This window comes from Ostrea edulis, chromosome 1, assembly GCF_947568905.1.
Source record: "Ostrea edulis chromosome 1, xbOstEdul1.1, whole genome shotgun sequence".
Taxonomy (NCBI): Eukaryota; Metazoa; Mollusca; class Bivalvia; order Ostreida; family Ostreidae; genus Ostrea; species Ostrea edulis.
The window spans coordinates 32,537,469-32,551,593 of NC_079164.1; the positions used below are offsets into that span (position 1 = coordinate 32,537,469).

At 33.5% G+C, this 14,125-nt stretch overlaps 1 protein-coding gene across 3 annotated transcripts in view; it reads right to left on the reverse strand.

Moving 5' to 3' along the window:
* LOC125659922 (RING finger protein 207-like) overlaps window positions 1–10,379 on the reverse strand; it is a 28,669-nt gene extending 18,290 nt beyond the window's left edge. The window contains exons 1-7 of one of the 3 annotated variants that reach the window (XM_056144141.1): window positions 10,326–10,373; window positions 7,869–7,934; window positions 4,500–4,772; window positions 3,711–3,825; window positions 3,082–3,226; window positions 2,440–2,521; window positions 2,266–2,341 (exon numbers count right to left, since the gene is read on the reverse strand). In XM_056144141.1, the coding sequence (XP_056000116.1) occupies window positions 2,266–2,341; window positions 2,440–2,521; window positions 3,082–3,226; window positions 3,711–3,825; window positions 4,500–4,696 (615 nt within the window). In that variant the 5' untranslated portion in view covers window positions 4,697–4,772; window positions 7,869–7,934; window positions 10,326–10,373. Of the gene's footprint in view, window positions 1–2,265; window positions 2,342–2,439; window positions 2,522–3,081; window positions 3,227–3,710; window positions 3,826–4,499; window positions 4,773–7,868 lie in introns of all 3 variants that reach the window. The other 2 variants (XM_048891738.2, XM_048891729.2) reach the window with 2 other exon arrangements.
* Window positions 10,380–14,125: the final 3,746 nt, after the last annotated feature.

Genomic DNA, 14,125 nt, shown 5'->3' on the forward strand with positions numbered 1-14,125 from the left:
GGGTCAATTCGTGACGAGCCCCTGTGGTCTGAACACGAGCGAAGTGTTGAAAACTTCTTTGCTACTGATTTTATTGCAATTTAGGCCGAGTCAGTTATATATATGTGTGTGTGTGTGTGTGTGTGTGTGTGTGTGTGTGTGTGTGTGTGTGTAGAGAGAGAGAGAGAGAGAGAGAGAGAGAACTCTAAACACTTTGTTGAAATATTTCGACCGTGTTACCGGTCTTCTTCAGTCGTGTTTTCCTGAAGACCGGTAACACGGTCGAAATATTTCAACAAAATGTTTAGAGTTTTTTCTGTATTTTACTTTTAAAAAAGAGACTTATATATATATATATATATATATGTATATGTGTGTGTATATATATATATATATATATATATATATATATATATATATATATATATATATATATTTTGACGAAGCGAGTGTCGCGTTCGTACAACGGGTAATCGCAATCATGGACATACCATAGGGGCTTGAAATGTTATCAATAAAGTTAATAAAATGTACTTGATTGACCATAGCTCATGGCTTGGTCAATCAAGTACATTTTATTACCTTTATTGATAAAATTTAAAACTCCTATGGACATACAGTTAGGGGTGGACCAGTGATATAGGTTCAAAGGTACGCCAGTATGGCAACATTAACAACCAAACTTTGCTATGACGTTATAGAAGGCGCGTCTAATGCTAACGAAATGTTGAATTTCTTTAATAATGCGTTACATGTACAGGAGAGGGATGGTTTGGGGAATTTAGTTTTTGCTAGAATTCACAGAACTTGCCGTTGTACATTCAATTAACAGTATCTAGCGATGGTTACTTCCGAATTTCTTACGAAAATGTGGGTATATATAACAGTATAAGACATCAAAGCATGCCATGTGTTGAAAATAAATGTTTTCTCGAAGTAGAATATCTATTGATCTTATTACTTAATCTGACAAACTATTTTAGGGGCGAGATCAAATGTTCAATGTTAGAGAAAACTGAGTTCGCATAGTTCTCACCAAGACACCCCCCCCCCCCCCCCCCCAAATACAAAACTAAATATGAAGTATGTTGAAACTAATCGATTAACAAGTAAAACAAATAAAAGTGTACATTGAAACTATTAAACATTTATTAAAATGTATTATTATGTGGTTTTAAAGTCAGTTGTCTTTTTTTCCCACTAACGTGTAATCGATGTCGGATGACAGAAACTTACAAGTTTTTACCCCCTCTTCCCCCTAACTATTTGAATTTAGAAATTTTTCCGACATCGATCTTTTCCAATGCTTTGCAAGATTTCGAAAATATCCTCTGAGAGATTTATTTTAAAATAACGATATGGAAACTGCGAATGTGAAAGAGACAACAAAACAAAAGCACTGTTCTTCAACGAACAAAATCGCCTATAGAAACATGTACTGAAATTTCTGATCACTTAAAACTGACAAGTATCTACAGGAATTTAAGGGAGTAACCTTTCAATTTTTATTGGGATATAGAGGCAACTGCGGATCCTGCCTTTTCCCGCAGCATTTTCGATCCCGTCATTTTTTTTTCTTTTCAATATTCAGCACTATTTGAATTCTGGGATATTGCTATCCTGCCTTTTCTTTACATATCGGAGCTCGCCTTTTTCACCCTGTATTCCCCCTCCCATACCTATTGATACTGCGATGGATTATAAGTATAACACGGTTATTCCTGTTTACTGTGGATTTACAGTAAGTGTGAACGAGACATATCGGCAAGTACATGACGTGCTCCAGATAGTTCATTGGAAAGTCCCCGAGTGATTTTAAAGAGCGCTTTTGATAGGTCGGTTAAATTATAGGTAGGCGGTCCCAAGTATTTGGCATTATATTATCTCGTGCCTAACAAGTGTAAGTTTCACTATTTGATTTCAGTGTAAGTTGCACCGTACATAGCGTGAGATTCAATATCGGTTTTGATTTGAGATTACGTTAATAAAATGTCTTGTAAAGTTTATCTTATATATACTAGATATCTACATGTGTAAAAGTGATGGGATATCTTATAAAGAAAAAAATATAAGATGTCTTATAAAAGTAAATCCACAGTAACAGTGATTTTAAGTCCAACATGCACTCTGAAAGTTATTTTTGAGCCATAAATGTTGATGGAAAGTGTTTCTAAGTGTGAAACACACACCAAGTATGATTTTGGACCTAAAACGTATCAGCAATACTGAATGATTTAAGTCTTAAAATGTGCACGCTACAATTGATAGATTCCTTGGGATAAGTACCTGCATCGTTTGGTCTAGTTTCTTACATCCTTGTGCATACGCTGTTTCCATGTCCATACAGTGTGAACGACTCTCTCTGTCAACCATGAACAAACAAAGTGTAAGTTAAATATTGTGAATAATTGGATGAATTGCCTCCCCCCTTAATCACCTCCACTTACGATGCAAACTTACATTTTCATGTCTCTGAAGCAGTTGATACACAGCATGGTTTTCTTTTCAGTCGAAAACAAGATGTAAGGTTCCCTGTGAATTACTGATAAAAAACAGCTCTGGTGAGTGGTGACCGAAATCTCATCTTACGATACATTTATAACTCTTAAATACTGTACATCACCAATTTGAATATCAAAATCCATCCATTTAAATTGATTTTTTAAAAAATACGGTATATATGAATTTCCCCATTTTGCAAGGTTGCCTTGATGCTAAAAATAAGGTTTGGATTTATACATAGTGATGAAGACTTTGAAATTTTTCAAAAATCCTTATATGCTAATAAATCCAACAAACTAGGTCGAGAAAATAAATTCTCACACAATACAGTCAAACCTTGTTATTTCGAACTTGGATGAGGCTGTGAAAAATCTTTAAGATATCTGAGGGTTCGAGATACTGAGGTTAAAAACTTAAAGAAAATGTAGTTGTGACTTTCAAATCACATTAACATATCTATGGTATTCGAGATATCGGTGTTTAAGATACTAAATTTCAACTGTACATGTGATTTACAATGCTAATGACACAATAAATCTTATATAACCTGTACATTCCCCATGAAATTTCACAAAATATCAATATTTTTAGAATTCTTACAGCATTCTCGATGAACTTCTTTTGTCCTACTGGACAGATTGATGACATCATGACTGACAAACATTTTGGCTTTGTGAGTTTCTGTTCGACAGGGAAGACACAGTGCTTGGGAGCAGGTGTTGCAGAAAAACATTTCCGATGAAACCTGTTTTTAAAAGAAATAAACTATGCAATCTGATTTTGGACTTGACTGTTTTTAATTAAAATATATATGTACAATCGTATCAAGCAATACCGTATTAAGATATCATCATACATCTTTTCTCTGCATTGTAGCATTAAATTTGGCTGCTGATTAATCTAATGTTTCCATGGTAGGACAAAACAATGAAATCAACACTATGGTGAAAATAAATTTCCATTCACCCTGACCTTTCCAAAGTTCATTTGAAATGGAGTGAAATCAGATTTAGTTTAGCTATGAAGTAGCTAATGTTATAGCAATATCAAAATAATTTATATACTGCTAGCTTAAATCATAAAGTCGTGTAATTAGATTTTTTGTTACTTTGTCCTATGGAACATCTTTATTGAACATGAAAATCAAAGTTAAAACCACTAAAGCCACAGAGTGATCGATAAAAGTTTTACTGCAGAAATTTTTACAAAGTTCGATCGTCATTCAAAACCTCATCGCAGTTGGCACAGGGCTCCAAGTCCTCTTGGGAACTTTGATCCACCAGGAATTTCATCAAATGATCAGGTGATGGCAGCGATTCAGAATCCTTTAAACTTGTTACGCACCTTCAAAAAGAACAAATGTGTCAAATTAAATTTCTAAGTTCCAAGCTTCTTAATATCGGCCATATGTTACCCCTGTTAAATGCTGATGTTAGCTTTTTTCCAAATGAAGAATATTTGCCAAATATGAGAGTACTAAAAATTCTATTTGTATAAATTTTTGACATTTATAGTTGTGGTAAATGAAAATATGTCAAGAAATAAATCCAGAATATTTCAAACTACTTGTTCGATAAAAATCTGCAATCCTTATGCAAAATGATCTGAAACATGGTAAATTCATTATAACAATCTAAATCTGTATGTTAATGCATGTACATGTACAATGTATATCCAGAACTGGAAAATAATATCATCAAACTACATGCAATGATCAATAATGGAAAGTATTCAAACTAAATCTACATGATGTAAGCAATATATATCTAAATAAATATATATTATTTAGATGAGAGTTAGATATACCCAAATTCTTCCATTTTGTGTCATGAAACTGATTTGTCTAACTATATGCTTACATATCTACTCTTTGTTTATTCCCTTCATACCCCCCCCCCCCCCCCCCCCAACACTCTCATCCTAAAAAGTCTCCAATCCACAAATCATGTCTAACCTCCAGCCCCCGTTAAGAACTTCACCATGTGCACTCAATCTAAGGTTAATCTGTTGTGACTCACCCACATAGTGGACAGCTGAGTTTACTATCTGCTGCCCTGCCCCTCAAACACTGGGAACAGTAACTATGGTAACATGACAATATACATGGATCGTCGTATTTCTCATTGCAAAGGTAACACTGTAGAGGATTCCACTTTGTCACATCAATACTGGTGTTGTTTTCCAGGGACTGAAAAATGTCACCCGACATCTTCATTGACCCAGGTGAATGTATCTGTTCCACATTTACAGTTCTCCAATTTTGTCATTGAAATTTTATTAATCACTGTCACCTATAAATTGAAATATGCAGTCATTAATATCAAAGTCAATCAATTCACATTATAGCATATATATGAACTAGGAAGAATTGTTTTAACACACTAAAACTGATGTCTCTCCTTCTATTTTCCATAGTTTTTTCAAAACATTTTTAGGGATTGGTTTTAAAGTGGAAAATTAAGAGTTACAGTACATAACAGTCACCTATATGTGCTTCAAGCAAGGAACAGTGTTGTGAACATAAGATACACTGTAGTATATTAAATTTACCAACATACCAAATATCAAAGGCCTAGGTCAAAAGAAAAATAAAGTTATGGTCTGGACAAAACAAAATGCCCCCCCAAATTCTATTATTTGACCTTTACATAAAAGGTCAAGGTCAAAGGTAATCAAAAATGGCAGCATACAGAAGGTCAAAGGTAATCAAAAATGGCATGCATACAGAATTTGATTATTGGATATTTGATAGATGAGTATGTGTTTTGTCAGATCTCAGTAAATTTGCTCTAGACTATGATGGTACATGTACAGTGTAATATTCATTTTAAATCATATGTACTAGTTTGCTTAGATTTGTGCTTTCAGACTGGTTTGAGAAACAATATGTCTTTGACAAGACCTAGACTTGAAGGCATAAAGATTAATATTGCATTTCAGTTGATCATACCTATGTTTGTTTTATGTGTACTGGAGGTGGTAGACTAATGATCTAGTGCTTGCTTTAAAACCAGGAGGTCAGAACTTTGACTGTGTGGCCATGTCAAACTTAGATGTTTAGAAAGGATCGTGACTGTTTCTTACAAATCATGCACATTTCATACGGATATATGTTTACTTTTCCAATGTTTTTGCCTTCCATATCTTTACTAACTGTAATGAAAATAATTTCCTCATGAATGTGATGCAGATGTGAAATATTTCCCTATGAATCTTGATAAATATAGTATGTCTATTTCAACAGCTAGAATTCTGACAGAAATGAAAGTAGAATGTAAATATTAAAAAATGAATTTTCTTTTTGAAAATACATGAGAGTATGAACTGCAACACTTCACACTAGCTAGGCACTACAAGCTTCATGAGAAATGTGGGTGTAAAGCACCTTAATGTATTTTCAAAAATGAAATTTATTTCTTAAATAATATTAAATATGGCTTCTGAACATTAAATGATATGGTTATCGTCAACAGTATATAGTATGGGAGACTGATAACTTAAATTGGGTTCTTGATATTTCATATTATATGCCTTAGTAAGCGCCCCCAGACACTTTTTCTTAACACTTCTGAAAATCTGGATGTTGAAGGGCTAAGTAATTTAGGGTCTCAAGAGACAAACAACTGTTGAAGTCACTGAAGATTTAATGTACAACACATCAAATACATGTACAAACAGATTTAATGTACAACACATCAAATACAAACAGATTTAGTCTAATGTTAAATAATCTATACCTTTTCCTAATTCATTAGGTCATTCTTACAGTCATTTGAAATTGATTGAATGAAATTGTTACCAATCATCTGATCAAATATTGTCATACTATTAGTAAAATTATTACAATAACATAACTTTTATCGCACACAATATCATTGATGACTGCTTTGCTGCCTTTTATGTGGCCATTTGAAACTGGGGAAATGAGAACATACTTAATTATAAATCAAATGTCTCAAATGAGGTAAATTGTTGTTTTAAAATGATTCAAGTTTGTAGCTGATGTCTGATAAGAATAGCATATTTATGATTGAATATGTATAATCTCAATCTCATTGAATCAGAGTAAATCTGATGCAATAAACCTGCCAAATCCGCAGAAAATGTTGATTCATTAACTCTTGTTCGTAATCTCCAATGTGCATTGACCTCTGAGGTCACCTGTTTGGAATAATGTGGAAGAGATGCACTGCACATGTGTCAGATTTGTAAACAATTTATTTTGCCCATTTAGATGTTTGTAAACCACATCCCCCCTCCCCCCCCCCCCCCCGGTGCAAAATTGAAAAGGGTTATACACATGCATTATTTAATTGATTGATAATATTATCTGCTCAATATTTTGAATTGATGATACATCAATTCAAAATATTGAGCAGACAATATCTTCCTATCTTAAGAGTGGATTGACCATATGACCTAAGAATCAATAGGGGTCAACTACTCCTTATGCTGTACCAGTGTACCAAGTTTGGTGTCATTCAAGCAAATAATTCTTAAAATGTAGAAGACAAACAAGAGATGTTTGTAAAACACATATGCCCCCATGGTGCAAAATTGAAAAGGGTTATGCACACACATCATTTAATTGATAGTAGTATCATCAATTAAAAAAAAATCAGCAGACAATATCTTCCTATGTCAAGAGTGGATTGACCATGTGACCTAAAAATCAATAGGGGTCATCTACTCCTTATGCTGTACCAGTGTACCAAGTTTGGTGTCAATCAAGCAAATAATTCTTAAAATATAGGAGACAATATATTACAATGTCCAGTTTAATCCCTGACCTTTGACCATGTGACCTCAAAATCAAAAGGGGTCATCTTCTCCTTAAGATGTACCAGTGTACCAAGTTTAATGTCTGTCAAGAAAAGGGTTCACAAGATATTTCAGCATACAGTATATTCCTATGTCCAGTGTGACCCTTGACCTTTGACCATGTTACCTCAAAATAGACAGGGGTCATCTTCTCCTGAAGATGTACTAGTGTACCAAGTTTGATGTCTGTCAAGCAAAGGGTTCTCAAGATATTGAACGGAAAGTATATTCCTATGTCCAGTTTGACCTTGACCTGAATAACAATAGGGGTCCTCTTCTACTCATAACTAACCCACACATGAAATATCATTACGATCAAGTGAATGGTTCTTAAGATATTGAGCAGACAACATGTGGTCTACCGACCGACCGACAGACCAACCAACAGGTGCAAAGCAATATGCCCCTCTTTTTTGAAGGGGGGGGGGCATAAAAAATTCAATTATCAAAATTTCATTTCAATGGCACATTTGCGTAATTATTACTTTCTTACACTTATAATACTTAAAAGTCATTCATGAAACGATATATCAATATTTCTAAAAACAAACGAAATGTGTAGTTACGTCAAGTTTCCATCTTTGTATGACTTTGGTCTCAGCAACCCAATAATGTTTGGTAATCGATTGCATCTGCAGGTTATATGAAACGCTCATTGTAGGTATGCTCTCAAGCAACATTCCCTTGTTTATTTTGCTGATTTTTCATCAAATCTTAAGGATTATATTAGTTATACTGATACGTATTAATTGTTGCATAGTTGGATAGTAGAAAAATACCATCAATTAGAACTTGTATTGGCTACACCAACAAACAAAACAAGAGGCCCATGAGCCACATCGCTCACCTGAGTCACCTTGGCCCATATCTAAAGATTTTCCATATATGTATGCATGTAAAATTTTGGTCCCTATTGTGGCCCCAACCTAACCCCAGGGGCCATGATTTTTACAAACTTGAATCTGCACTATGTCAAGAAGCTTTCATGCAAATGATATTAATCAATATGGGAATCTTTGATATCGTTTCACCTTGGTAATGCTACATCTTCTATCTTTTCACCCTGCGTTATTTTCATTTTCATGCATATCGTCAAAATAAAGACTATTATGAATCCCAATTTAGTAAGAAATTTAATGTCTTTTTATATTCTTGTGACACATTATCATGGTTCTTTCTCAAATTATTTCAAACCTTGAATTCAGCTCATGAAGCAGACATTCGTGCGAGTGTTTGAGAAAAGAAACTACTTTCATTCAAAGTATGGGGCATATTCTGTTTCTTAATACATCTATGCCTTCCGTGCAATATGTTTTAGACAAAGAAAACTTTCATTTATGCTGTTTTTTTGATAAATAGACTGCTTGCTTCAACAATCTGGAACCCGTGCGTTGCTGAATCTTTCCCCATTGTCACGATGGTCCACGGTGACTATGTAAGGAAGCTTTCATGTCAATTTGTACTTTCCTAGTCCAGTGGTTCTTGAGAAGAAGATTTTTAAAGATTTTCTCCCTATATATTTGTCTGTTAAAACTTTGATCCCTATTGTGACCCCATCCTACCCCCGGGAGCCATGATTTTAACAAACTTGAATCTGCACTATGTCAGGAAGCTTTCATGTAAATCTCAGCTCTTCTGGCCCAGTGCAGTGTTTAAAATTAACCATAGACCGAGTCTGTGTTAAATGACACCAATCTATGCCAATTGTAATTGGGTTAGACCAAATTGTCTATGCCGATTTTCTAGATTAAAAGCAGAAGAGTTATCCCAAAAGTCGACGTCTGATAAACGTTATGAGGAAAGGATTACATTGTTATGGAAATGGAGAGAAAATATGCTTTCCAAGTACATTAGAAGTAAATAATAATGTTTTAAATCTGTGTTATTTTTTTCCCAATGTTACGGTCTATGCCAATTCGATAAAGTCTATGTCATCTTGTTTTGGCATAGATCCGTGGTCTACACTGAGGTTTAAACCCATTTCGAACACTGCCAGTGGTTCTTGAGAAGAAGATTTTTTTTTAGAGATTTTCCCTATTTATTTCCATGTAAAACTTTGATCCCCTATTATGGCCCCAACCTACCCCCGGGGGCCATGATTTGAACAAATTTGAATCTGCACTATGTCAGGATTTCAGCTCCTCTGGCCCAGTGGTTCTTCAGAAGATTTTTAAATGATCCCACCCTATTTTTGTGATTATCTTCCCTTTGAAAGGGGGCATGACCCTTCATTTGAACAAACTTGAAAGCCCTTCACCCAAGGATGTTTTGTTCAAAGTTTGGTGGTGGTTCTGGAGAAATAGATAATAATGTGAAAAGTTTTTGCCAACAACAACAAATTTTCATCAGAAAAGCTGACTTGAGAGCTTTCGGCTCAGGTGAGCTAATAATTTGAAACTCTGAGTTTCGTTTGCATGAGACTTGAATGAATGTTTGAAGGTATATTTGGGCAGAAGTATAGTTGAAAAATATGTTAGAAAATTTGATACTACAATTTTGAAATGGCAATGCAAGAATATATAGCAATATGACTCAAGATCTTAGTTGTGCATAGTCCGAAATATCTGACGTTTTCCTGGTTTTTTTTTTTTATGATTTTGATATTTACCGTGCCAGGAAAATGGCGTTTTCATAAATCATAAAAAAAAAAAAAGCCAGGATTAAGTCGTGCACAGAATTTTCTTTTTAATTAATCGAAGATTTTGAAAAGGGGTGGAGCTGTACCTCTCTGGTATATCCCAATCTTAAACGTTGTCTTTGAATAAGAAATCTTATAATGTACATGGAGTTCAGCGAAATGTACAGAAAAGTAATTAGTGGAGTGGTCATACTACTTAACCGATTGGGAATTTTGTCTTTACCCGACTGGTGGAGCACTTTCTCGGAGAGCATCCGAGTTTCTACAGACTGAGAAACTACTCATAATCTTACGATGATGAAATATTTTATAACATATCTACAAACTTATTGCATAAAAAGAGAGAGTCATGCTTGATAAAAGCGCAAAATGAATGAAAACATACCTTTCTAATCATTTATGGGCATGTAATCTGAAGATCTCTCTGAATCCCGAACCCGATCCAATGTGATACTCTATAGTCAATATGATAATAATATAAACATGGACGGATCTAGGATTTCAGTGTGTATGGCGTGAAAACCAGGGTTTGTGTGAGACGGTCGATATTGATCACTGCTGCGATCTTATTTGGGATTAAACAAAGTATTTTAAACTTTATCTAAAACATATCTCGGACAACGTCCTAGCTTATCTGGCAGCTTTGTTTTCATAGGTTAAAAAATTATTTTTATATATATACTAGAAGAAAAAGAAAAGAAAGAAGCTAATTCTACATCACAATTTGACATTAAATAAAGTGTTAATCGGACATGGAAACACATTTTGGAGATCATATAATATACATTATTCATTCTGTCATGAATTCATGACCCGAGATTCAATTTCTTCATAAAAAAAAATTAAAGTAAGAAATCAGTTTTCACGAAAACTGAGACAGGCACGTGGAATCAGGCTGGAGAAGGATTGCTCCCTCCCCCTTTTTTGGACTATATTCATTATGCGTTATTTTTACAAGTAGTTATATTTACACCCCATCCCACAATTTTTATAAAGGTTCTGATTCACGATTTTCCTCCAAATTTTGTTTTTCACTTTAAATGATCAAAATCTACACTATAATATGTTTAGAAAGTTTCACACACAAAAATTGAGGATATTCATCATGACAGAAGTTAATTATAGAGAGTTTATTATTTGTTTTGAAAACGAAAATTGAGGTGTGTTATTGTTTACGGGGTTTTCAAAATAAATGGATATTGATCCAAGTTTATTATATTATATATCACATCTCAAGTATTCTTTAGGTAAAACGTGTCATTTAAAAGTTATAATTTGTGATTGTACAATATGAAGATGCTTTAAATTACAAAATTAACGTTTCACTGGTTTGTTTGTTTACATAAAAAGACTCGAGTAATTGTTAATTATATAATACAAAATCAAAGCTAAAATATTGCTCTTATCCTTGCATTCAGACGGTCCAAATTTTGATTGTCAGCAATAAACGGGCTATACATTATTAATTTTTAACATCAAAAATGAAAAACATTTCTTTCGAAAAACGTGAATCAGTCCCTTTAGCCACTAGCCTCGGGGGGTCGGGCTAGTTATCTACAGTTTTGATGATGACTGCTACCTTGTGCATGTATGAATTTATTGCATTTATTTTGTTTTTAATTATCTTTTATTAAAATGCTCATTTCATAATGCATACATACATCATAAAAATCATAATGCACATCATATATACATCAGAGAAGTCAGAAAATTCATTTCATACACTGTAATGCATACATGTCATAATAATCGTAATGCATTTCATAATGCATATCATGTATCAGAAAATTATACAAACATCTCATAATGATCATAGTACATTTCATACATAAACCAAAAAAGCCGCTTAGCGCTAAAATCGCCATGCATCAGAAAAATCATTTCATAATGCATACATATACAGTGTATATCACAAAAATCGTAATTCATTTCAGATATAAGAAAAATAATGAAATTTCATTTCATAATGGAGATCAAAAATTCATTTCATAATGCATATCATATATCATATGTCCGTTAGAATAATCATGTTAATTTAATTATAAACAGTTTCAAGTCGCTTCTATTCTTGCCAATATTGGCAGCTACCATATTCTGGATTTAGAAGTTCTTTTTTAATTTTATGCTGGAGATCTTGCTCCAACACTTTCTCCTTCTGTGTTAAATCTGCATTTCATTTTATATCTATATATAGAGAAACTTACAACGGATATAACGTTAACCTTATTCAAAAAGCGTGTTTCCCCCGCTGATTTCATTATAATATCCGGGTACAGAAGTTTTCCATGTAACATCAAACTTCAAGAAGGAGCTAATTTTCTCCCAAATATGTTTAATAATTTTGCATTCACACAAAAAATGTTTTATGTCTTCATCTGCATGTACATTGCAAGCTTGATATGAAAACATTTTTTCATCTGTTTTCATACAATGGATTTTGAAATTTCATATTGATAAAGACTAAATAGTAAAATTTACTTTTAACATTTTTAGCTGATTTTACAACAAATTACAGTCACATTTTTCTTAATAAATTTTAATTGCATTTTAAGCAAAATATATTCACAAAAAATGGTATTTTTCTTTCTCAATTTATCTGTAAAGTACATTGTACTGTATGCATTTCCTCATGTTCATCAACAATATTTAAAATGTATAAAATTCCACTCTGTTTCCAATTTTCAAAACAGCGTTTTTGATTCGTATTGAAAGAGTCTGTTGTTCCATATAAACTGACCAAGGAACTCTTTTCTCTTTTATGTCAGGTGGCTTTTTGGATCTGAAAATATATTTCCATAAAAAGGGGAAGTTTTAACATTTTTTGGGGGAAAATTTAATCTAAAAAGTTATACTCAGACGATTTTAAAACATATGAAGTAGATATATTTTTTAAAATATATATTATATATATATCGCTGCAAAATATATCGTTAAGTGTTCCACATGTGACACTTTCTACATTTGCATTTTTAAATGTCAATTATTCATCAGTTTCAATATGAGGGTCATTTTTAACCGGAGACGTCCAATTAAGATCTAAACCGGCAGATAAAAATTCTAATGATATTCAAGATGCCTAAAACTTGCAGCCATCATTGAATCATTTGAGGAGGGGTGGGGGAGCGGGGTGAAGAGTAGGTATTGAGGCGACACCTCTGCGGGTTCTATTTCTTCCTGATACTGCCTAGAATCAACTTGCTGACTATTTGGCAGTCGGTGCGCATGTTAAAAGATTAAAACTGGTTAAAAAGTCAACAACAACAAAACAAACAAAAAACCAAAACAACCTGCTTTCACTTTTTGAAAAAGGAATAGGCGGATACCAGCTGAGCTTCGAATACTTCTGGACCCTGTTGCACAAAGGTTAGTTAACTAACTTGCCATTAACTTGAACGTTTAAATATAGCGTTAACTTGAAGTTAACTGTCAGTTAAACTTAACTTTTGTACAGCTGGCAAGTGTTTTGTCCGACACAATTAACATCAGTTAATACGGCAATTCGTCTACGTTGTTCGAGGGAGTGTAAATCTAGCTACAATCTACATGTATATAGTGTCCACATTCGATTTATTGCCGTGCTTATTAATAAGTTAGTAATTGCTGCTCGTCGTTGGACCATTACAAGTCTAGTGTTGTCTTTTTGGGCGTGTGGGCCCTAGACAGTTGATACATATTCCAATAAAGGTCCGACTAGTGACTTGTATGAACTCTCCTTTACAGATGTCGAGCTGATGTTCATATTACAATGTAGGAAACCCAAGGTCTTATTTGGGTGGGTTTTTTTAACCACAAATATTGCTCATATGGTCATTCCATCTCAAGTCTGTTAATATGTAACATCCAAGTTATTTCGCACTTATTTTTAAAGAAATATGTATCGGATTTTGAGAATGTTACAAAAACAAATAAAACGAAACAATTGTATGACAAACCTATCATACAAGCCCTTTTACTATTTACTCCAATATATCTCTTTAAATAAGAGAGATATATCTTTACACTAGAGAACTTCTATTGGTTGTAGAGATATCTCTAAGTTAGATAGATGTCTTTTTTACGCTAGGGATATGTCTCCTTAACCAAAGGAGATATTTCTTTAAACAAAAGAGATATCTCTTTAACTAAAAAAGATATCTCTTTAAACAAAAGGGATATGTTTTTACGCTAAGGAGATATATCTTTCTC